Source organism: Dasypus novemcinctus, chromosome 18 (assembly GCF_030445035.2).
Source record: "Dasypus novemcinctus isolate mDasNov1 chromosome 18, mDasNov1.1.hap2, whole genome shotgun sequence".
In the NCBI taxonomy this organism is placed as follows: domain Eukaryota; kingdom Metazoa; phylum Chordata; class Mammalia; order Cingulata; family Dasypodidae; genus Dasypus; species Dasypus novemcinctus.
The window spans coordinates 84,176,243-84,201,757 of NC_080690.1; the positions used below are offsets into that span (position 1 = coordinate 84,176,243).

Sequence of the window (25,515 nt, forward strand, 5' to 3'; positions counted from 1 at the left end):
TGTTCTTACGGCCGCAAAGCTTAACACAGGGAGAAAATCACTCTCCCCACAGTGGCACAGAGGGCCGCACTCCGAGTGGCACGCGCTAACAAGATACGGTGGCACAGAACCGCGAACACCAGCACACCTAGGGCTCCGCCACAGCGCGCCCTTCCCGCGGGCGCGGAGTCGTGGTAACGTGGGACGCTTCTGGTCTCCAAGGGCGAAGCGTGAAGGAAGGCATTTTACGCGCCTGCGCACTCTTCGGGCTGTTCCCTCCAGGAGGCCAAAGCCCTGGGCCACGATCCCGTGCGTATTCACGTACAGGGGCAGGCACGCACGCTCGAACGTTGGGTGTCCCCTCCCACTTTTCCACAGTGCCGCCTGAGAACTTGCGCCTCGCCGCTAGAAACCCCGCCCCTCCCTCAGGCCCCGCCCCCGCTGGGCGAGGCTGGCGCCTGCGCAGTCTGAGACCGGGCGGAGATTCCCGACGTCTTTCCCGACAAGCCGCTGGTCTCCCGGCGGTGGGTCGCTCGCCGCGGCGCCCAAGCTGGAGCTGAGGCTGCAGCTGGCCCGCGAGCCGGGCCGCCGCCCAGGGCCCGTGCAGCCGCGGCCGGCGTCGTGGCGCGCTTCCTTCCGTCTGTGGGCGGGTGCGCAGAGGCCCGGCTTGGGCCCGGAGTGTGTGTGAGAGGCTCCTGAGGGCGTGAGAGGTGAGCGAGGCGCCCCGACAAACCCGGGTTCACGTCTGCGTGTGAGAGACTCGACTGGGTCTAGTGCGTGTGAGAGACTCGACTGGGTCTAGTGCGTGTGAGAGACTCGACTGGGTCTAGTGCGTGTGAGAGACCAGGGCATGTGAGAGGAATGAGGGTGCCTGTGTGGGAAAGATCAGCGAGTGTGTGAGGCTCAGCGAGTGTGTGAGAGGGCCCAGCGAGTGTGAGATCAGGGAGCGTGTGCGTGTGAGAAACCAGTGAGTGAGGTCGGGGAGTATGTGTGAGAAAGACCAGCGTGTGAGAGAGCCCGATCGGTATGAAGGAAATAAGTGTGTCTGTCTGTGAACGACCAGTGAGTGTGTGAGGCCCTGCGAGAGACCAGGGTCTAGTCTGTGTGTGTGTTTGTGAGAGACCGAGTCTGGTGAATAGGAAGGGTATGTTGGTGTGTGTGAGAGATCAGCGAGACCGGCAAGTGTGTGTGAGAAAACCTACTGAGTGTGAAAGAAACGGGTGTGCTCGTGAGTGGAAGATTAGCGAGTGTGTGAGGCTCCCTAAGAGCGAGTGTTCGTGTGTATGTGTTAGAGAATGAAGGCAGGCAGACCGAGCGTGAGAATCAAGTGACTGTGAGATACTGGAACGCTTGTGTGCCTGTGGGTGAGACCAGGCTGTGAGCCCTGGATGGGTGTAGGGTCCATGTGTGGGACTGTGTGTGTGAGATTCAGGAATGTGTGTGTCCATGTGTGAGAGAGAGACTGAGTGTGGGTGTGAGAGAGCAATTGGAATGTCAGAGACCAGAGTGTGTTTGTGTATCCGAGTGTGAGAGACTAGAGTGTGAGATACCACCATGTATTGAGAGAGACAAAGATGAGGGATGTGGTTGAGTGGGTGAGAGAGAAACTGACCATATGGAACATAGTAGGTCACTCTGAGTGCTTGACTCTTGTGAGGCTGCTGGGTTATAAGTGTACAGTTGTGAGCAAGACAGAGGCAAGGGACAGTGAACCGTGGGTGTTTATGTGAGAATAAGATTGGGAGTATGTGCGGAAATGTTTGCCTACCACTTGTGTGTTTGAACCCTTGGCTTTGGTGAGACCATGGTGTATGTGACTGTATATGATGTCCCATTCCTTAGATGCTTGTGATTGTGTCCTCTGTACAACCAGGAAGAGTGTGAGTTATTGTGTTAATGTCTGTGTGATACCCTGAGTATTTTAACTGTGTTGCTGTGGTGTGTGCTTTAGGGGGATGAAATGGGTGATTGATGGCTCTGAATTTTTTATGTGTGTGGCTGGGTTGGTGTTGTGTGTTGCCAGGATAAGAATCCTGGAGTAGATTTGGCACCAAAGGAATTAAGGCTCAGGGAATACCCTCAGGTCTAGGCTACAGGGAGGAGAGGAAAGAAAAGAGTGAGGACAGGGAAGCGGACTTGACCCAGCAGTTAGGGCATCCATCTACCACATGGGAGGTCCACGGTTCAAACCCCAGGCCTCCTTGACCCATGTGGAGCTGGCCCATGTGCAGTGCTGATATGCTCAAGGAGTGCCTTGCCACGCAGGGGTGTCCCCCGTGTAGGGGAGCCCCATGTGCAAGGACTGCGCCCCGTAAGGAGAGCCGCCCAGCGCGAAAGAAAGTGCAGCCTGCCCAGGAATGGTGCCATACACACGGAGAGCTGACAGCAAGATGACGCAACAAAAAGAGACACAGATTCCCGTGCCGCTGACAACAACAGAAGCGGACAAAGAAGAAGACACAGCAAATAGACACAGAGAACAGACAACCGGGGGGGGGGGGGGGGGGGCGGGGTGGAGGGGAAGGGGAAAGAAAGAAAGAAAGAAAATAAATCTTAAAAAAAAAAGAAAAGAGTGAGGACAGAGGTGAGTAAAGATAGGGGAAGTCTTGAGAAAGCACCTGGGGAGAAGTAGAGAAGGAGGATATGCCTGGCCTCTGGTGGCATTTAGGAGTCATATTTTCAATTTTCAGACCGTGCTCAAGCATGGAGGAGAGACCCAGGAAGGGAAGGAATCTACCTTTACCTGTAAAGTAGAAGAAATAATAACTATTTGGTAGGACTGTTTTGAAAACCAAGTGAGAATATAATCTGAGAGTACCCAGTACATCTGTTATTGTAATAATAAATGAGAAGGTAACTTTTAGAAAAAGATTACATTTAGGACCTTTAGCATGAGGGAACAGAATTATAAATTATATCCCCTCAATAGCCATGGGTTGCCTATACTCTCCCAGGTATGTGGGCAGCAAGACCAAAGGGAGCTGGGAAAAAGGAGGGGAAGACAGTTTCTAGGCTGATGATTCTGGGGCTGCAGAGAAGGCATGATTTCTAACCTTTCTCTTCTTCCAGCTTAGCCTCCCAGGACACAACTCTTCTTCAAGGAAAAAAAAAAATCCAGGAGGAGAAAGCAAAAATGACTGTTGAACAGGTGAAAGCGATGTCCCAGGTTAGTTGATATATCCTTTCTCCTCCATATATGTCAGTCTTACTGTTTAGTAAGTTTAGTAAGTTGCTTGTTTTCTTTTGAGAATTCCATTAACAATCTTGTCCAAGGACTTGGTTCCCACTTCTCCCAGAGGCACAAAGTGCCTAGTGGGTTTGAGTGGCTAAATATGACCATAGGGAAGGTCACAAATAGCCTTCGTTCTTCCTCTGAAACCCCTCTTTCCCTCTACTCACCTCACTTATATTTTTAATTCAAAGACTATACTTTCAGGGATCATTTCTATAGTTGTTTACTAGACAAGATTCTCTGAACGTGTATTTTTAATTCAGTGTTAATACTTGTGAAAAGATTTAGTCTTTGTTATGAGGATTGTATGGAATAGAAGAGTCAGTAACAGTAAAGTGAATCCTAAAGTCATCATCCAAATTAAATGCACATCTGATGCCCTTCTCCTCTTCATAAAATGCATTAGAAATCATCCTTCTAGCTGAATTTTTGCCCAAATCTCAATTATATTCTTAAAATAAATTCATAGAAGTTTTTCTTTACATTTAAATTATGAATTTCCAACCTCATTTGTTCACCTAAAAATATTATCCTACTTAATTTTTGAAAATTTTATAAATTATAATAGATAAATGCACATAGTACAAAATTTTGAAGGTATGGAGTGCCATCCTTACCTCCCAGTTCTTAAGAGACTACTATTCTCAGCTGCTTATATCTCATTCAATGCTATTCTATGCCTTTGTGTGTATGCATACATATTTTTTTTTATAAACACCAATGCTGGTACATTATAAATTCTTCTCATCTTGATTTTTCTACTTGGTAGTATATCTTGGGCAGCAGTTAATCATTCAATACATATTTTTAAGCATATAATTAAAGTGTGAGATACTGTTTTATGTACAGGAAGATAAACAAACAAAATAGATATAATGTGCTACTTTTACTTAGCTTATATTTATTTCTGTATTAGTTATCAAATTCTTTTTAAGGTCTCTAAACATTCTCAGCGTATAGGTGAACCACATTTTGTTTACCTTCCATAGGTGTTACATAGTTTGCGTGTTTCTACATTTTTGCTGTTACATGCAGCTGCAATAAATATTCTTGTACATGTGCCTTTGCAAACATGTGAGGCTGTATCTATAGGATAAATTCCTAGAAGAGAACTCACTGTATCCACTTTTAAAATTTTTATAAACTCAAATTGTCCTTCATAGAGTTTATGCTATTTTACAGTCACAGCCCCAATATGTGAGCATGCATTGTTTCTTCACACTCTCGCCAATAGTAGTATATCATCAGAATTGCAAATTCAATTAAATAAAAATTTATATCTATAACTTTAAATTGTATCTTTCCTTTTAAAAATGACTTTGACTGTTCTTGTATGTTTAATCCTTGATCCATTTGTATTTTCTTTGATTTCTGTTAATGTCTTTTTTTTTTTTAATTTTTAATTTTTATTTATTTCCCCTTCCTCCCCACCCCAGTTGTCTGTTCTCTGCTGCATGTTCTTCTTTTTGTCCACTTCTCTTGTCAGCGGCATGGGAATCTGTGTTTCTTTTTGTTATTGTTGTTGTGTCATCTCTCCATGTGTGTGGCGCCATTCCTGGGCAGGCTGCACTTTCTTTTGGGCTGGGCGGCTTGCGGCACCATTCCTGGGCAGGCTGCACTTTTTTTCACGCTGTGCAGCTCTCCTTACGGGGCACACTCCTTGCGCGTGGGGCTCCCCTACGCGGGGGACACCCTTGCGTGGCAGGGCACTCCTTGCGCTCATCAGCACTGCGCGTGGGCCAGCTGCACACGGGTCAAGGAGGCCCGGGGTTTGAACCACGGACCTCCCATGTGGTAGGCGAATGCCCTATCCACTGGGCCAAGCCCGCTTCCCTGTTAATGTCTTTTATGCTCTTTTAAAATGTAAACTATTGGAGTATAAGATACATGCAGAAGAATGTGCAAATTTTAAGTGTAAAGCTCGATACATTTTCACAAAGTGAGCACACCCATGTTTCCAACATGCAGATCAAGAAATAGAAAAGTACCATAGACCCAAAAAGCTGCCTCATTTTCCATCCAGTCACTACGTGACCCCCCTTTTTTGTTGTTGTTGTTGCATTATCTTGCGCCAGCTCTCTGTGCTGCATGGGTCAGCTCACTTTCACCAGGAGGCTGACGGGAACTGAACCTGGGACCCTCCATATGGTAGATGAGAGCCCAATCGTTTGAGCCACATCTGCCTCCCTTTACCGCCTCTCTTAACTACTGTCCTGATATTTAGCACTATAGATGAGTTTTGCCTGCTTTTAAGTTTTATATAAATGACATCATACGATATTTACTCTTGAATTTGGGTTCTTTAAGTATTATTTGTGAAATTAAATCCTTTTGTTGTACATTTGTAGTTCATAGTTATGTTTCATTATTTCTTTTTTTAATAATTTAACAAACCAATTTTATTGATACATGTTAATAAAGCATACAATTCATCCAAAGTATACAATCAATGGTAATTGGTATAATCACATAGTTGTGCATTAATTATTTCTTAATGTTGTATGATAGTATTCCAGTTGAGTTACTTATGTTACTGTTAATGAACATTTGCGTTGTTTCCAGCTTTTGACTTTTATGAATAGTACTCCTATAAACATTCCTATATTTGTCTTTTGGTGACCAAATATATGTAAGCATTTCCATTGAGTATATACCCAGCAATGGAATTGGTGGGTTATAAGGTGTGCTATGTATTTAGTTTTCTTAGGTACTACCAAACAGCTTAATATTGTCTTTTTTGTTTTGGCCATTCTGGTGGGTGTTTAGTATTAACTCATTGTAATTTTAAATTGTATTTCTCTGACAACTGATGAAAATGAACATCTTTTTTGTTTATTTATTGGTCATTCGAAGATTTCCTCCTCTAAAATGCCTATTCAAGTCTTTTTTTGCATGGTTTTCTATTAGATTATATGCCTTTTTCTTATTGATTTCTAGGGGTTTTTAAAATATATTTTGGATGATTCCTGTGTTGAATCCATGTATAGCAAAGAACTTTTTCCACTCATGCCTTTTCACTCTTTTAATGACCTTTTATGAAGAGAAATTCTTAATTTTAATTTAGTTCAAATTCATCAAGTTTTCCTCTTCATGGTTAGCATTTTTTATGTCCTGTTTAAGAAATCTTTGTGTACCCCTAGGTTGTGTAGATATTCTCCTATATTTTCTTCTGAAAGATGTTAAGTTTCACTGTTATGTTTTTGATAAATTTAGAATTGATTTTTGTGATTTTTGTAAGAGGGTAGAGGTCAAATTTAAATTTTTTCCACAAGGATATCTAGTTGATCTAGTCCCATTTATTGAAAAGATCATTCTTTCTCCACTGCCTTGTGGTATTACAGTTGTTCTAATGTAGGTGACCACTGCGTATGTGTAGTCTGTTTTCTGGATTTTATTCTATTCCTTTGGTCAATTTGTCTAACCTTGTGCTAACACTATACTGTTTGATGTAGTTGTGTCTAAGTATTGTTACTAGTGGTCTGAATCATTCAGCTTTGTTTTTCTTCAAGATTGCCTTGGCTATGGTTCTATGATAAACTTATTTTTGTGGGACGGGTGGGGCAGCCAAAATACCTGTTTTCTTAACATGACCAAATTGTACCAAAAACTGGAAAGGTGACCACATTTTTCTTGCATTGATAAATTAATCTCATTTAATTATAAGCATATGTGAAATGCATGCTGGTTCTTAGCCATAATGGCTACCTCAACTAACTAGAAGATGAAAACCAGAGTTCAGAATTTTAAGTTTCATAATGAATCTTAAAAATTATTTTAGTAACTTATGTGGAACATATAGTATTTTTCCATTTTTTCCAGTTCTATACATTTAATGTTTTTGTATCATACCTTTGTCCTAAACTTAAGCATTAATTGTTTATTTATTTATTTATTTTTAAGATTTATTTATTTATTTATTTATTTATTTATTTAATTCCCCTCCCTCCCCCGGTTGTCTGTTTTCTGTGTCTTTTTGCTGCGTCTTGTTTCTTTGTCCGCTTCTGTTGTCGTCAGCGGAACGGGAAGTGTGGGCGGCGCCATTCCTCGGCACGCTGCTCCCTCCTTCGTGCTGGGTCCCTCCTTCGCACTGGGCGGCTCTCCTTACAGGCGCACTCCTTGCGCGTGGGGCTCCCTTACGCGGGGGACACCCCTGCGTGGCAGGGCACTCCTTGCGCGCATCAGCACTGCGCATGGGCCAGCTGCACACGGGCCAAGGAGGCCCGGGGCTTGAACCCCGGACCTCCCATGTGGTAGACGGGCGCCCTAACCACTGGGCCAAAGTACGTTTCCCAGCATTAATTGTTTAAAAGCAAATTAAGATGTTCTGTTTGTGGCTCACTTGCATTGTCTATTTAGTTACCCATGTCTTTGGGTTTAACTGTTAAAATTAGGCACTAACAATTCAGATTTTTTTCCTAGTGGAAATAATCTGAAGGTGAAAAATGTTCATAATACTTAAAAAATTTCTTACTACCTAATGGAGTTTGTAACTAGACATAATTTTTCTCTCAGTAGATTTAAAACTTTTCTTTAAGAAATTAAAAGCTGTAACTATTAAATTCCATTATGGTATATTCTGAGTATATGCTGGCATGTTGTATTCAAACTCAGTACACAAGTTTGATGTGCTGCACCCTTAGACTGGGTGATTCTTGTATTGCCTCCCACTTTCTCCGTTATGCACACCAGTTCTTAATATAGTATATAAAAAAATTACATTCTAAATGTATTCATTATTTTTGAGTAAGAAAAAAAATCAGCATCAATTTCTCCTCCCTTTCCCCACCACCCTCACTCATAACTTTAGGGTCCCATAGAGTACCATTTGAAAAATATTGATTTAGATAATGTGTTGTTTTTGAAGATTCAATCACAGATCTGTCTCCTTCCTTGAAGCCCTTGCTTACTGACCTGTGGCCACTCATCCATATACATGCTTAGAAATAGTTTAGTACTGTTGTGTACAGTGAAATTTAGTGTTCCAATAAACAGTTTTGGGTTGGGGTTTACTCTTATAATGTGTTTAAGTTTTTTTTCTCCTTCAATGGCTACTTCTCACATAAAATAGGGATAACTTTACCATTCAACTCAGAGCCATTTATGGCCGTGAGCATTGGTTGATCAAGAATGTATTTGTGTCTTTGCAGGACTTTGTGACATTCAAAGATGTAGCCATAGACTTTTCCCAGGATGAATGGGAATGGCTGAACCATGGTCAGAGAAGTTTATATAGGAGTATGATGTTGGAGAACTATCAGAGCCTGGTATCACTGGGTAAGGATCCCCCTGCATAAATTCAGAATCTACCATTAGGGAACCTTTAAAATTTTATTTATTATTAAAACCTTTTATTGCAAGTCAGAATGGAAATCTAGGAAACAGGATATTCAGGGTTGAGGAAATTTTCAACTTTATAGGCACTGAATTTGATGTGTTGGATGGGCATCCCCCAAATATGCCCTTTCAGTTGTTGGGAAAGAGGTACTTTGTTCCCTCTGTCCTACAGTACTGTTATCACCACTATAGCTACCTAGATTACCTTAACTTCAGAAGAGTATCACTAAAAAGTACAGGATAGTAACACTACCTATGAAAATGATTTAAGATACTTGTATGGTAACTAACATGGGCCCTTTTTCTCAGTCCTGGATCTACCTCATAAGCTGGACTGGCTTTCTCTTCCCTAGAGGCTCCTTTAGCATGGCCTAGGGTTTACTGAGCTTCTTGAAACTGTAAATTTGTCTTTCATCAAATTGGGGAAAGTTTAGGCTATTATTTCTTCAAATATTTTTTTCCTGCTCTCTCTCCTCTTTCTCTTCTTTCTGATACTTCAATTATATGTTAGAATCTTTGAAATTGCTCCCTAGGTAACAATACCTAGGATATGTTTGTTTTAAAATATATATGTTCTGTTTTATTCAGATTTCATAATTTCCATTGATTTATCTTCAAGTTCACGGACTCTTTCCTTGTCCTCTTCAATCTGTTATTAAGTCCATCCAGTGAATTTTTAAATTTCAGATACTATACTATTCAGCTATAGAATTTGCATTTGGTTCTTTTTCATAGTTTCTTTTACCCTGCTGAGATTTTCTATTTGTGCATTTATTACAAGCATATTTTTCTTAACATTCTTGCATTTAGTTATAATAGTTGTTGTAAAGTCCTTATGTGCTAATTCCAAATCTGTGTTATCACAGTATGAATCTCCATTGATTACCTTTTCTTTTGAATGTGGTTCACCTTTTCCATCTTTCTTATGCCTAGTAATTTTGAATTTTATTTTGAACATTATTAATAATATATTGTAGAGACTCTGGATTCTGTTATATTTCTCTGAAAAGCATTGTTAATTTTTTTTTTTTTTTTTTTAGTTAAGCAGTCAACTAACTTGGACAGACTCCAATTCCAGGCTCATATTCCAAACTCTTGCCTCTTTTAAAATTCTACAATTACTGCTGTCTGATGATCCTCTGAAAATGCTGGGCTGCATTTCTGTCCCCAGTCCTTTAGAAAATAGTTTAGTTCTTACTGATTTGCATGTTGGCAGTTCTACTAGACTATGCCAAAACCTTCATGTATTCTGTCCTTCAGTTGTGCTTCGCTTCTTTATCTGATCATCCCCATAATGTCATTCCATTAAAATTAAGGAGCTGACTTATAGTTCTGATACCCAAAACATGGCCAAATTTCATGTCTTTTTTCATATGCAGGACTTTGCATTTCTAAGCCATATGTGATCTCCTTATTGGAGCAAGGGAAAGAGCCTTGGGCGGTGACAAGTGAGATGACAAGGGACCCATTCCCAGGTGAGTGTGGAAGAACCAGATAGGGGAATCAATTATAGGTAATGGTTCAGCCATTTTCAAAGGTGATACCTCCTCACTTATGCTTCACAGAAACTCTTCTCAGACCTTCCCTGCCTGAGGAGAAAACTGAAACTTTTCTAGTTAGCATGGTTCCCAAAATCTCTTTTCTACTTGACTTCTCTGCAATGACTTACTTGCAAAAGTCTGATTACAACTCCTTTCTAGCCCCTCTTCTCCTTGCCATAAAGACTTATATAAGCCTCTCTGTTTCTTAAATCTTTTCTTACCTACAAATTAGTTGTTTCTTGCAAATCAGAACCTAACCCTGGGGCTTTAAATCTTTCATTAAATAAGAAAAATCCAAACCCTACAAGTCCCTACATGATCAGCTCCTTCCCTCTCCAGTCTCATCCTCTATCCTTTTTAGCTTTTTTACTATACTTTAGGTCAGAGTTTTCTAAGCTGTATGGGTTACCCTGGTATGCTTCAAATGAGTTATAGGAATGTCAAGATAATGCATTTCTCAATCTTGGGGAAATCAGATGGGGCCAGGAACAGTCTAAGTTCCAAGTCAGATTATCTCTGGATCATAATCTTATCCTTCTTTTGCCCCAGTGTACCTTATAAATGTCAATTTCAAGAGTACCTGACAGAATTCAGTTGGAAAACACTGCTTTAGCCCATTGATAGCCATTTCTGAAATTACCAAACTCTTGACAGCCTCTGCCTTCTTACATTTCTTGTTGACTTTACCTAGAATGCTTCTCTCTTAGCTCTGTCCATGCTTAGCTTTCAGTCTAGAGCTAAAAAAGTCATCTCACCAGAGAGGATTTCCCTAATCACTTTATCTAATGAATATTCCCCTATACCAACCCAAGTACAGTCTATCAAACTATTGTTTATTTTCTTTATAACACTCAGTATAGCCTATAAATAGCTTGTTTATTGTTTACATGCTTATTTTCTGTCTCTCTCATATAGTGAACTTTCACAAAGACCAGGGCATATTAAGATCACATACAATAATTACACCTTTATGAAATTCTCCTTTCACTTCTATTTGATCTTTACATTTTGGAATGATTTAGATTCTAGACTTCCAGGGCCCTCCAAATACACAAATATAAGAAGGGAAATAGGCCCTGCTTAGGCTCACTTTATACTTTGGTTATGTAGCAAGCTACCCTCTACCTGAAGGAGAAAAACAAAAAGGGGCACTGTCCTGATACCAGATAATATAATTGGCTCTGGGAAGATTAAATGGAGGAGGCAAAAGGGATAAATAAGCCTGTAAATCTTGTGGAACACTGAATAACAGTATAGATTAAATACTTCTGAGTGATTAAGATAGCTCAGTGTTTGTTAATAAGAAGCAAAAAGCATGGGACAACCATTGTTCTCCATAGAAAGTTGGCAGTTAAGACTACCTTTGTCTGACAAGAGCATATATTTGAGGGAGAAATAAATGATGTACTCAGTTTATTGTTTTTGTTTAGTATTGCTTTTTTCATTCAGTCAGAAAAAAACAAAGATAATCGGTTCATTGAGCTCAATTCTAGAATTATTGAAACCTGGGTTTTCCTGATATTTAGAATGACTTGGAGTATGAGGCTTGTTATCACCTCAAGGCCTTACTCAATTGCTTTCGTATATTTGATTTCTACTGTCTATGAACTTTTGTACAAGTTTTATATCTTACCACATGTGCTCACACTTGATTATGTTTCATATTTTCTTTTTTTTAACAAATTGATTTTATTGATACATATTAATAAAGAATACAGTTCATCCAAAGTGTATAATCAATGGTATTTGGTATAATCACATAGCTGTGCATTCATCACTTCAGTTATTAGTAGAGCATTTTCATTAATTCAATAATAATAACAAGACAAGAAAATTCTTCACCTCTTAATCTTTTGTCTCTGTTTCCCCTGCTGTACATAGCTGCTATTTCTGGCTATTCTTGCATAATCATTTATTAAGCAGTTATTGAGATATTCTCACATACCATATGATCTATCTAAAGTGTATAATCAATGACTTTTGGAATAATAACAATGTGCATAATGTTTCATATTTTTTTATTCTCAGATTATTTTCTTTGCTGGTCTTGTCTTTCTATTTACTTTCTGAACTTGTGGAGAACAACTCTCTCTCTCATTATCTTCATGTCCCTAATGCTTGACACAGAGTAGATAATGTCTCAGGAGACAATGGATTGGTTGATTATTTGTGTAAGAGAAAAAGAAAGTACTTTCTCATTTTCCTTTTCTTTTTTTTTTTTTTAAAGATTTATTTATTTATTTAATTTCCCCCCTCCCCTGGTTGTCTGTTCTTGGTGTCTATTTGCTGCGTCTTGTTTCTTTGTCCGCTTCTGTTGTCGTCAGCGGCACGGGAAGTGTGGGCGGCGCCATTCCTGGGCAGGCTGCTCTTTCTTTTCACGCTGGGCGGCTTTCCTCACGGGCGCACTCCTTGCGCGTGGGGCTCCCCCACGCGGGGGACACCCTTGCGTGGCACGGCACTCCTTGTGCGCATCAGCACTGCGCATGGCCAGCTCCACACGGGTCAAGGAGGCCCGGGGTTTGAACCGCGGACCTCCCATATGGTAGACAGACGCCCTAACCACTGGGCCAAAGTCCGTTTCCCTCCCTTTCTTGATATTACTTTTTCTCTTAAGGTTTCCTCTCAGAATCACTGTTCAATGCAAATTTCTTTTTTAAATTTTTACTGAGAACTTGTTATATATGCCCAAGTTTCTGCCATATATGTTAAGTACGTTAGCAGCAATGTTTAATGCACATTCATTCCTTTCCCAAAACTTTTGTTCTGGCTTGTGAGGCAAGAAACATATTCATGTGGCAGTTAAATAATAACATGATTAATAGTATTGATGCCAACTTACATGTCATTATAATACTAGTTTCTTCAAAAAGGGAAATGGCGAATTCCCATTCAGAAGTAATCTAAGAACATTTTCCCAAAGAGGAATTCAAATGGCAAAAAACAAAACAAAACACACACATGAAAAGATGTTCAACATCACTAGGGAAATGCAAGTTAAAACTACAGTGAGATATAATTTCACACATATTAAAATGGCTGCTCTTAAAAACAAACAGAACTACCAGTATTGGAGAGGATGTGGAGATACAGGAATGCTTACTCACTATTGATGGAAGTATAGAAAGGTACAGCCACTGTGGAAGATTGTTTGATGGATCCTCAGGAAATTAAATATAGAGCTGCCGTGTGATCCAGCAATCGTACTCCTAGGTATATACATAGAAGAACTGAAAGTAGGGACACAAACAAATTTGCACACTGATGTGCATAGCAGCATTATTCCCAATTGCTAAAGGTTGGAAACAACCCAGGTGCCCATCACCCAATGAGTGGATAAATAAAATGTGGCATATACACACCAGAGAATATTATTCAACTGTAAAAAGGAATGAAGTCCTGATACATGAGACAACATGGATGAACCTTGAAGACATCATCTTGAGTGAAGTAAGCCAGAATCAAAAGGACAAATATTGTATGCTCTCACTGATTTGAAACAATTGGAATAAGCAAACTCATATAGAGTCAGAATCTAGAATATAGATTACCAGGAGATGAGGAATGGGAAGTTAAGGCTTAAAATGTACAGGGTGCCTGTTTGGAATGATGGAAATGTTTTGGTGGTGGATGGTGGTGGCGGTGGCACAGCATTGTGAGCACAATTAATGGCACTGAAATATAAATATCTGAATGTGATTAAAAGGGAGAATATTAGATTTTATATGTTGTAACAGAATAATTTTTTTTTTAATTTGTAGAACTACATTACACAGTGATCCCTAAGTTTAACTTTGGACTTTAATAGTACAATTATAAAAATGTGCTATCAGGAAACGGACTTTGGCCCAGTGGTTAGGGCGTCCGTCTACCACATGGGAGGTCCACGGTTCAAGCCCCGGGCCTCCTTGACCCGTGTGGAGCTGGCCATGCGCAGTGCTGATGCGCGTAAGGAGTGCCGCGCCACACAGGGTGTCCCCCGCGTAGGGGAGCCCCACGCGCAAGGAGTGCGCCCGTAAGGAGAGCCGCCCAGCGCGAAAGAAAGAGCAGCCTGCCCAGGAATGGCACCGCCCACACTTCCCGTGCCGCTGACGACAACAGAAGCGGACAAAGAAACAAGAAACAAGACGCAGCAAAAAGACACAGAAAACAGACAACCGGGGGAGGGGAGGGGAATTAAATAAATAAAAATAAATCTTTAAAAAAAAAAAATGTGCTATCAGTTGTAACAAACGTTTCACACCAATGCAAGGTGTTGGTGGTGGAGTGGTGTATGGGAATCCTGTATTTTATGCATGATTTTTCTGTAAACCCACAACTTCTGTAATAAAGAAAAAAAAAAAACGAACATGTAGAGGATGATTCATCCTTTATATGTTTCAGTACAACGAAATAGGAATGTTTCCTATAGGAACATCATTTTCTGATTATGAAAAGATAATCCTAGGATTTCACCTAAATCTCAGAGTCACAAAGCATAAGTTCTTTGTAGTTGCCAAGAAATCTCGAGAAGTTTTTGAGCAGTCATAGTGATGTGATGATATTGCTATTTAAACAAAATAAACATAGCTTTATAGGATAATTGATTAGAGATGGGAGAGATTAGAGGAAGGGAGCTTAATATTTAGTCTTTTTTTTGTTAACATAGGCATAAAATACTATTAACATGGTCAACTACTTCTGCAAAACCTCATTATCCTCTTATTTATTTAATTACCTTTAGTTAAAAGGTTTTCTTAACCATCTTTTCCATGTTCCTTTATGTCCTCTCACTGGGGGCTCCTTGCCTATTTGCTATATGATAGGTTTTGTTGGATTCATTAAGTATTTTTTTAAAAGATCTATTTATGTATTTATTTCCCCCCTTCCCCTCCGCCCCCTGCTGTTTTTGCTGTCTGTGTTGTCTTTTCTTATCATTTTCTCCTCTCTAGGATTCACCGGGATTCAATCCTGGAGACCTTTGATGTGGAGAGAGGTTCCCTGTCAGTTGTGCCACCTCAGTTCCTGGTTTCTGCTGTGCTTCACCTTGACCCTCCCCTTGTCTCTTTTTTTGATATGTGATCATCTTGCTGCTTGACTCACTTGCACGGGGCACTGGCTCACCATTTGGGCACTTGCACGGGCCCTCGTGCGGGCACTGGCTCACCACATAGGCAGTCATGTGGGCACTGGCTTGCTGCATGGGCATGCTTTCTCTTTTTTTTCCACCGGGAGGCCCCAGGGATCGAACCCAGGTTCTCCCATATGGTAGGCGAAGGGTCTATCACTTGAGCCACATCCGTTCCCCCCATTAAGTATTTTTGAATCACCTGTTTTCACTAAATGTTTCCTTTGTTATAATGCACGACAAAGAAGGCATATGCTTTTTTTTATGTCTTTCAGATTGGGAATCTATATATGAGACACAAAAATTCTCTCTAAAGCCAGTCATGTATGATGAAGTATTAATGGAGAGGATTACAAGGTATGGCCTTGAGTGTTCCACTTTCAGGAAAAATTGGAAATGTGAAGATCTTTTTGAGAAACAGATGGAAAGTCAAGAGACATATATCAGGCAAGAATCAATCACTCATAAGGAAATCCTCAATAAGGAAATAGACCACAAATATAACAAATCTGGGAAATTTGTCCACCTGGGCAATGTAGAAGGGAATGTTCATAATCACAAGTCCGGTAATAAAAGATTCTCTCAAAGTTCTATGGTAATAAAACACAAAGGAATCTATTCAGGAAAGAAACTTTTTAAATGCAATGAATGTGAAAAAACCTTCACCCAGAGCTCATCTCTCACTGTTCATCAGAGAATTCATACTGGTGAAAAACCATATGAATGTAAGGTATGTGGAAAAGCCTTTAACCAGAGTCAACACCTTGCTCAACATCAAAGAATACATACGGGAGAGAAACTCTTTGAATGTAAGGAATGTAGGAAAGCCTTTAGCCAAAATGTACACCTTATTCAACATCAAAGAATCCATACTGGAGAGAAACCCTATATATGTAAGGAATGTAGAAAGGCCTTCAGCCAACCTGCACATCTTGCACAACATCAGAGAATTCATACTGGAGAGAAACCCTATAAATGTAATGAATGTGGGAAGGCCTTCAGTGATGGTTCATCCTTTGCTCGACATCAGAGATGTCACACTGGCAAAAGACCTTATGAATGTATTGAATGTGGGAAAGCCTTCAGACAGAATACTTCCCTTATTCGTCACTGGAGGTATTATCATACTGGAGAGAAGCCTTTTGATTGCATTGATTGTGGGAAAGCTTTTAGCGACCACATCGGACTTATTCAGCATAGAAGAATTCATACTGGAGAGAAACCTTACAAATGTAATGTGTGTGAAAAAACCTTTAGCTATGGTTCATCCCTTACTGTACATCAGAGAATTCATACAGGGGAGAAACCTTATGAATGTGATGTTTGTGGGAAAGCCTTTAGCCATCATGCATCACTCACTCAACATCAAAGAGTGCATTCTGGAGAGAAACCTTATGAATGTAAGGAATGTGGGAAAGCCTTTAGACAGAGTATACACCTTGCTAGTCATTTGAGAATTCATACTGGTGAAAAACCCTATGAATGTAAGGAATGTGGAAAAGCTTTTAGTATCAGTTCACAGCTTGCTACTCACCAGAGAATTCATACAGGAGAGAAACCTTATGAATGTAGAGAATGTGGTAAGTCTTTTAACCAGAGAGCACACCTTGCACAACATCAGAAAATTCATACTGGAGAGAAACCTTATGAGTGTAAAGAATGTGGTAAAGCCTTCAGCCAAACTACCCGCCTTATTCAACATCAGAGAGTTCATACTGGAGAGAAACCCTATAAATGCACTGAATGTGGAAAGGCTTTTAGTGATAGCTCATCCCGTGCTCAGCATCGGAGACTTCATACTGGCCAAAGGCCCTATGAATGTATTGAATGTGGGAAGGCATTCCGAACAAAGTCATCACTTATTTGTCATCAAAGATGTCATACTGGAGAGAAACCTTATGAATGTAGTGCGTGTGGGAAAGCCTTTAGCCATCGTCAGTCCCTTACTGTTCATCAGAGAATTCATTCCGGAGAAAAACCTTATGAATGTAAGGAATGTAGGAAAACTTTCAGCCAAATTGGACATCTTAATCTACATAAAAGAATCCATACTGGAGAGAGATCTTATGAATGTAAGGAATGTAGAAAAGTCTTCAGGCAGAGTGCACATCTTGCTCATCACCAGCGAGTTCATGCTGCAGAGTCACAGGCATCCAGCTCTTCCTCCCCACCTTTGTCACCAAGTTCTGTGACTATATCTGCTAAATATTTCTGGAATTCATCTGCTTCTTTCAGTTCCCATTCCCCTAGCCCAAAACACAATTGTTTCAACTGGACTATTCCAATTGTCTAAAAACTTTTCTCCTTGCAGCCTCTTTCACTCCCTTCAAGTTCATTCTTCATATTACTACCACAATGGTCTTTATAAATGTAAATGTAATAATACTCTCCTCTAAAAATACTTGTTATGAGATTTTAAATTACTCAATCTTATGAAATGCTTAACACAGTGCCTGACTCATACTAAGTGCTCGATAAATGTTAGATAAGTAGTCTTCAATGTCTACTAAAAATTGTCTCTAATCAGTGAACTTGGGAAAGCAGTATGTCAGTATTAGGGAGATCATAATTTTGAAATTGAAACTGTCTTAAGGTGGACAGTGAGGATTATTAGCACATACTATGTTTAAAGCTTATTTTTAACAAAATAATATAATGGCTTCCTTGTGACTCTAAGGCTATTTTCTCTTGGTGAGGACATTATATATGACCTGATACATAGAATATGTCTTAGGAAGTATCTAGTGCTCTGGATTAGACAACAGCAGATGAGTTAGAATTTCCTGGGTGGTAGGGGAGCCGATGTGGCTCAGTGGTTGAGCAGTGGTTTCCCACATACAAGGTCCTGGGTTTAATCCCTGGGTCCTGGTACCTTAAAAAAAAAAGGGGGGGGGAATTTACTAGGGAGGATATAAGACTATATTTAGTCAAGGGGAAAAATTAAAAGTATAACATTTTGACTGAAGAAATATAGAATTCAAACAGTCTGGCTTTATTTAAAGGCTCTTGGGTTCACAGATTAATGCTTCCAAACTAATTCTTGAATTAAGCTGTTTTAGAGTATTTAAAAAAAAAAAAAAGTTAAATGTTCCACTTTGATGAGGCTAATTCAACACTGATATCAAACCCAGAAGGAAAAATGAAACTGTAGATCAGTTTTATGGATAGAATAGTTTGCATATTGAAGAGGAACAGATATTCTAAACAAATATAGGCCCAGAACATGTTTCTAAATGAAAACATCAATATTGTAAAAATTCCAGCACATTCACTTAATTTCAATCACAGTCCCAGTAGGATATTTTTTAATTGACAGTTTTCTAAAGGTACTGTAGAATGGTACTGAGTCAAAAAGTCATTTTTGAAATGAGCCATATACACATGAATTTAGTTTATCACACAATTCCTATTTTGATAATATCAGTGGGGAAAACACATTATTAAAATGGAGTTTGATAATTATTTATTCAACTGGAAATAAAGTTTGGTCCACAGAGAAGTTTATTTTAAATGGATTAATGATCTAATATGAAGCAGTATTAAGATTCTGGAAGAGAATGTAGAATATTTTTTTATCCCATTAGGCTCTGGAAGGCTTAGGTAAGCCTGGAGGCCAGAATACATGAAGAAAGAATGACAGGTAGGACCATATAAATATCTGAAAATTTTCCATGTTTTAACAAAAGTTTTCCGTGTTTTAAAGTCACTGCACACAATTAAAAGGCTGAGCTATGGCTGAGATAATATTTTAAGATAAATTACAAAATATATAGACTTTATGAAAATTCTGTTGGAAAGCAGCAAGGATAAAATATACAATCTGGTAAAAAAAGATGGGCAAAGCATATCAACAAATTCTTGGATGGAGAAATTAAAAGTCACGTATAAAATAGGAAGTTCTCAACCTCAGTAATGATCAGATAAATGCAAATTTAAAAGTCCTTGCCAACAAGAACACAAAGCACCCCAAATTTTTATCAAGACATAGAGGTTAGATAACATCCAGTGCTATCACAAGTATGGGAAAACATTCTCATACATCAAAAGTGTGAATTAGTGGAAAGCCATTTTAGAGAGCAATGTGATGATTCCTTTCTAACATTTTAAATGTAATCACCCTTTGCAGCAATTCTACATCTAACAATTTATTTTCCAGCAAAGCATAAGTACAGAAATAAAGGTGCACAAGCACTTTTATGATAGAATTGTTAGTAATAATGAAAACTTGAGAACAGCTTCAATGTTCAGCATTAGTAAATTGATAAATTATGGAAAATCAGTTCAGCAGATTATCATCTATGGTAGTCACCAAGAATGATGCAGATCTCTATGCATACTCACAAAGTAAGATGTCTTGCAGTTTATTAATTGAAAATATTTCCAAACTATATAATATGATCTTATAGTTATAACTACATAAACCTTATAAAACTAAATTTATAAAGGTACCTATGAAAGTATCACACTATTTATTGTTTTTATCAAATACAAATAGAAACCATGCACAAATATAGATTCCTTGGGCTTCTTTGGGTGAACTGATCTCATGTTATTCCATGATGTTTTGCTTGTTCTGCCTTTAGTTGTATATGGCTCAACTTACCCCAGTCAGATATTCTCCTTTATGGGACACTGGAGGCAGTTGAGTATGAGTCATCCTTCGGCCAGAAGTTAAAGATGATGCACAGGTTCCGGCTGCTCTGTTTCCTAGAGCTGACCTGATTCCTGCTCTTTACAAGTTGAGTTTCCTAGTATCCCACCAATATTTTGCTTTTATTTAAAAATTAGATAAGGTTCTTTTGCTCTTAACGAAATAACCTTAACCAGTACAGAAATTGGTAGCATCTTGGATTTCAGGCTAGAGATCTTCAGGAAATGTGAGTTATTATTCAAATTGAGTTATTGGGTAAAATGGAGCAAAAGATTGTAAGGGTCCTAATCATATTTTGTGCCATGAAAACAGCATGCATTGGTAGCAACAGTAAAACAATTTAAGTATAGCCTAGATTGCTGTTGCCTTAGACTAACTGAAAGGAGATGAGAAATGCTAGGTAGAGGGATATGTATGATGTGAGTTCATAATGGTACTGGAAAATTTAAATCACAGAAACAGCTTATATCTTAAAACTTTTGCTTTAAGGTATAGACTAGGGAGCAAGCCATTTTTGGGTAACATAGTTGAAATAATCTCTTGCTTGTAGGTGTATGGTTATGTTTGCTAAACAGCAAAGAATGAGCCTGTGGGTTGCTGAGCTACAGTGCCAATTGAATACAAAACATATGATACAAAATGTTTGGCACCGGTTAGGAAAGGTCAGTATACTGGTTATTGGGATGAGGATTTATTGAAGAACTCTGGGAATTTGAAAACTCTAAGTCCCTATACCCTTAAGAAACCGTATCAACTAATTTGCCTTTGACTGCAGTAGCCATGAATGTAAGTTAACTTTTTCTTTAACCTACCAATATTTTTGCTTCACTGGTCCAAAAAAAAAAAATCTGAATTTAAAGTGATGGAGAGGTTAAATAAGAGTAGGGAAGGAATGAAAGATTCCCAAAGTATCATATATGTATTTTATATCAGAAAATAGAAAATGGCTGAAGGAATGGGTTTTAATAGTGCCTGACCTCAGAAGTTAGCAAAATTATGAGCTGGCCTGAATTTGTTAAAAGGTGTATATATTGGAAATTATGTATTTGGTATGCTAGTCTGTACAACTTATTGCTTTTCTTAAATTTTCTGTGAAGATGAGTGCAAATTAATTTCTGACCTACGCTGAATGATATTGAAAGCCTAGAAATTATCTTGCCTGATACACAGAAAGGACTTGAAAAAACTTTGGGATGCTGAGTTTACTTTCTCACACCTGAGTTTTTCCCTTGCCCTGGCATTAGGTTCCCCAAGACAGTATCAAAAACCCTTTCCTTGAATCTGTACCATGAAGGAAGCATCATTACTTTTGGAAAACTCTACTTGCCTTGCTTAGGATACTGGGCATCTTGGAGAGGGACTACTTTAGAAAAGGCATCCCTAATTTCTGTTGCAAATGAAGGAGCCCCATGGGTGCTGAGTCCCAGGCAGCAGCAACTCACCAAGAGCAAAGTAGTCAATTCGGTAGTGTGCTGGGGCTGGCTTATATCTGCTCGCGAGAGCTAGGTGTTACATTTTCAGGAATTTTGTGAGTTGGTCATTAAAACAGTACATGCATATACACTTATACAACAATTTCAATCATAGGTTAGCTAAGGTACAAGAGTTTGGCAAAAAAAATTTTTTGAAAGCCTATGACAATCCACTGACTATATGGAACCTATAATAAAGAGGTTTTTAAAAATTTATTGTTGGTAAATTTTATGCCATATATCCTATCAGTATAATTTGCAGAAAGTTTATTGTGTGTAGTACATGCTCACTTTTCCCTTGGAGCACTGGTTGTTATACCTTTACCAGCATACCACTAGACAGTCTGACAGGTAGAGATATCTGGCTGTGAGTACTAGTAAGTCTCTAGGAATGAAATCAGTAGGCAATCCACTAATATTTTACTTTTTTGTAGTTTTTTAAATCTTGTCACAGAGGTCTCAGTCCTGTTATCTCCTATACTAGATGCTGCTTTTCACTCTATTCCCACGCCTGGTCATATGGATAGTATTTCTCAGATACTCTTGAGATACCACTGTAACCTTTCCTCTAGAATTCCCCAAGTAATTACAACTTACCAAGGTAGGTATATACTGAAGAAAGGGAAATAATAAATATTTTTTAAGAAATTCCAGGAAACACAGACTTATTTTGCAATCATGCTGGAAGTTTATGGGGCAATCCTTAAATTCAGCTCATAGTAAGCTCTACAGTATTATGTGCCTGCTGTTTACTCTCAGATCCATTCCCTGCCTTTCCCCTGCTCTACACTATATTGCAAGTGTTTAACCTCTGCAACTCACATTTCCAAGACTCCTTTGCCCAATGGATTCCTGTAAAGCTCACTCTGTGGGAACATCAGCCTGGAGGGTGAGAGGAGAAAAGCCTGGGTCTTTTCTTCCCTTCTTTGCTTTGGATGTGACTCTGGGAATGGCTCTGTTTCTTCTGTTCCACCTCCTTCCAGGCACCCCTTCCTGTGGCCCCAGCCCTGACTCCTCTAGGTGGCTCTGGCTCCCGGGCTGTGATAACATCACCTCCTCCCTCTGAAGCCCTAAGGTGGTCATTGCTCTCACCTCTTAATCTGAGTTGCCTCACTGTTGTCCGGCACTTCTTTCAAAAGTTAAGTAGTTCTCTGTGTTAAATTCCCTCTGTTGAACCAAATGGCATGGGTTTTCCTGGCTGAAGCCTGGCAAACCACAAACCCAAATTATTTGTTCCTGCCTGCCTTGGTAACACATATTCATGTTAGTCTGAATCAAGTTTCCACCACCTCAAAACAACCATTGAGTACCGTCACTTTAGTGAAGTCCACGTGTGCCTAATGATATGGGGCATATTGGTGTAGTCACTCCAAAGTGAAGAATAACTGGCTGCTGCTTGTTTTCCCTACCACGAGGAAGTGGACACACCTGTGCTGCTGCAGAAATATATCCTCCTGTCTCAAGATGATTGCTCTTGCTCAGGAGCCCAAAGAACGCTTCAAGAAGACACAGGTAGATCATGTAATTGTTTGTTTAGGGAAAGTTGCAGACAGACTGGTCCAGGGTGGCAACTGCGCTGCAAGTAGTGCTCCACAATACTCAGCAGTTACATGGAGGTTATACAGGAGAAGAGCAAAGAAGGCATGAGCCAAACTGCAAGATCATAAGACTTGTTTATCACACTCAGGTATGTACATTTGCCCTCCCAGTGCAGGCATGCAGGGGCTTTGTGCAAGACAGCTTCATCCATCATGGTCACAGGGCAGAGTTTTGACTGGCATTATCTGCCCTACATGCCAGACACCCTCTCACAAGGTGAGTATTATTCGTTCCTTGGGGGTTGGCCAGAGCCCTTGGAACACTTTCTGCTCTGTTCCCAGAAAACATGGAAATGAAGAGGAAGGGGAAGCAAGATTTGCATATGAGAAAACAATTGCCCTACATACCTTAGTAAATTAAATTTTCAAATATTTTATTTTTATTTATTTCAACCACCCCCTTTATTGTTTGCACTCACTTTCTGTGTCTGTCTGTTGTGTGGGCATCTCATTTTTTTAGGAGGCACTGGGAACCAATCCCAGGACCTCCCATGTGGGAAGGGAAGTGTCCAATGGCTTGAGACACCTCTGCTCCTGCTTGTTGTGTCTCTCATTGTGTTTCCTTGTGTCTGTTACATCGGCTCTCTGGGCCAGTTCACTGTTTTGCTCATCTTCTTTAGGAGATACCGGGATCCATCCTGCTTTCTGGTGATCTAGCAGCTAGCTCAGGTTCTGTGGTCTGGCACTGAGTCTCCAGTATAGCCTAGTAACAAAATCAAGACCTGTTTCTCAGAGGGAGAAACATGGACCTCTAATTAGATTTCTCTTTGGGCTTTCCACAGATCTATTAAAATATCCCAATCTGCCATAAGCACTTGAAACTCAACTGGATCTTTGGAGTCATAAGAACTGAGTGATAGAGCCTTTGTACTACAGCCCAGATCACCTGAAAGGCTTTCTCTTCCTTTGCAACTTACTCAAGCCTGGAATTCTATCTGAGAGGAAAGAACTCATCCTTACAGATGGCTCTGTATAGTGTTAATATACACAACTATGTGATATATATAATTGTCTACAGCACCAGCCAAAATAGGGATCCTGAATATAACTATTCCATTCAAGGATAATGAGAAAAGAAAAGCCTTCCTGTGAGCAGAATGTTGAGCAGTTAGTATTTTGTATTTCTAGAAACAGAAATAGTCTAGCTTAAGATTTATGCTAGTTCTCTGGTTATGGTTAATAGTCTTTGTGGCTGGCCAGGGATCAGAAAGAAGAAAAATTCAAGATTGGTTTCAAGATTTGTTGGAAGCACATGTGACAGATCCTCTTAAAATGAAATTATTTGTATCTCCTATGAATGCCCATCAGTCAGCCCTCACTGCAGAAGAGATGCTCTTTATATTAGAATGGCCTGCTTTGTGGATACCTGTTGCTCTCTCCTTCCTTGGTTAATCCAATTCTTGCTTAAAGGGTTCATGAAAAATGAAGCTGTGTTGTTAAGAGGGTAACACTTGGGCTCAGCAATAGGGAAAGCTACCCACAAAGGCTGACTTGGTCTCCATCCCTTCTAATTGCTCAATTTTTTAACAAAAAGTATTATATTTTAAGGCAGGTGGATTCCATAGGATCCCTTCCATTTTAAAGGACATGGGGAGGAGTAAGGTGGGGCCATTGTGACATCAGCCACTTATTCTGGATTATTTTTTTTTTTAGGAGGTATGGGGAATTGAAGCTGGGACCTCATACATGGAAAGCAGGTGCTCAACCACAGAGCTACACCCACTCCCCTGGATTATTTCCTTTTTTTTTTTTTTTTTTTTAAAGATTTATTTTTATTTCTTTAATTCCCCTCCCCTCCCCCGGTTGTCTGCCCTCCGTGTCTTTTTGCTGCGTCTTGTTTCTTGTTTCTTGTTTCTTTGTCCGCCTCTGCCGCCGTCAGCGGCACGGGAAGCGTGGGCGGCGCCATTCCTGGGCAGGCTGCCCCCTCCCTCGCGCTGGGCGGCTCTCCCCATGGGTGCACTCCTTGCGCGTGAGACTCCCCCACGCGGGGGACACCCTGCGTGGCGTGGCACTCCCTGCGCGCATCAGCACTGCGCATGGCCAGCTCCACACGGGTCAAGGAGGCCCGGGGCCCGAACCGCGGGCCTCCCATGTGGCAGACGGATGCCCCAACCACTGGGCCAAAGTCCGTTTCCCATGGATTATTTCCTTTTAATACTCCTTTTGCCTCTTCCATTTCATTGAAGGACTGAATGAATGCTTTCTATACTATCATTATCCACATTATCTCCATAATCAAATAACTTATTTGACAGTGAGTAAAATAGGCAATGAGCTTATATCTATGAGAGTCTCTCATTTTATATGCTCCATCAGCTTAGAAACAGTGCTGAAGATAGAAGGATGTCAGTTGTTAGGCAGGACACCCCCTTTTTTCCCCCAAAATATTATATGATCTGAATGCAAATAATAAATATTTTGGGACCCAAGGAAACAAGCAATGGAGGTGATTATTTACAAACCTACTTAAATAACTGCCCAGTAGATTTTTTTGGTCATAACAGTTTTAAACAGTTATTTTACTTTCTAAGCAGTTCCTATGTTTTTTCAGTATGTCACACTTTCATGCCCAAAACATACAGTGCTCTAAAGGAGTGTTTCCAC

At 39.9% G+C, this 25,515-nt stretch overlaps 1 protein-coding gene across 3 annotated transcripts; it reads left to right on the forward strand.

Annotated features, from left to right (window-relative positions):
- Nucleotides 1–439: 439 nt before the first annotated feature.
- Nucleotides 440–21,529, forward strand: ZNF471 (zinc finger protein 471). Of its 3 annotated transcripts, XM_071209480.1 has the most exons (6): nt 440–689; nt 3,049–3,145; nt 8,359–8,485; nt 9,925–10,020; nt 15,015–15,065; nt 15,466–21,529. In XM_071209480.1, exons 2-6 carry the CDS (start codon nt 3,113–3,115, stop codon nt 17,481–17,483), a joined length of 2,325 nt encoding a protein of 774 aa, XP_071065581.1. In that variant the 5' UTR covers nt 440–689; nt 3,049–3,112; the 3' UTR covers nt 17,484–21,529. The 3 variants fall into 3 exon arrangements, with proteins under 3 accessions (XP_071065581.1, XP_071065582.1, XP_071065583.1); XM_071209481.1 differs by lacking the exon at nt 15,015–15,065; XM_071209482.1 differs by lacking the exons at nt 9,925–10,020; nt 15,015–15,065.
- Nucleotides 21,530–25,515: the final 3,986 nt, after the last annotated feature.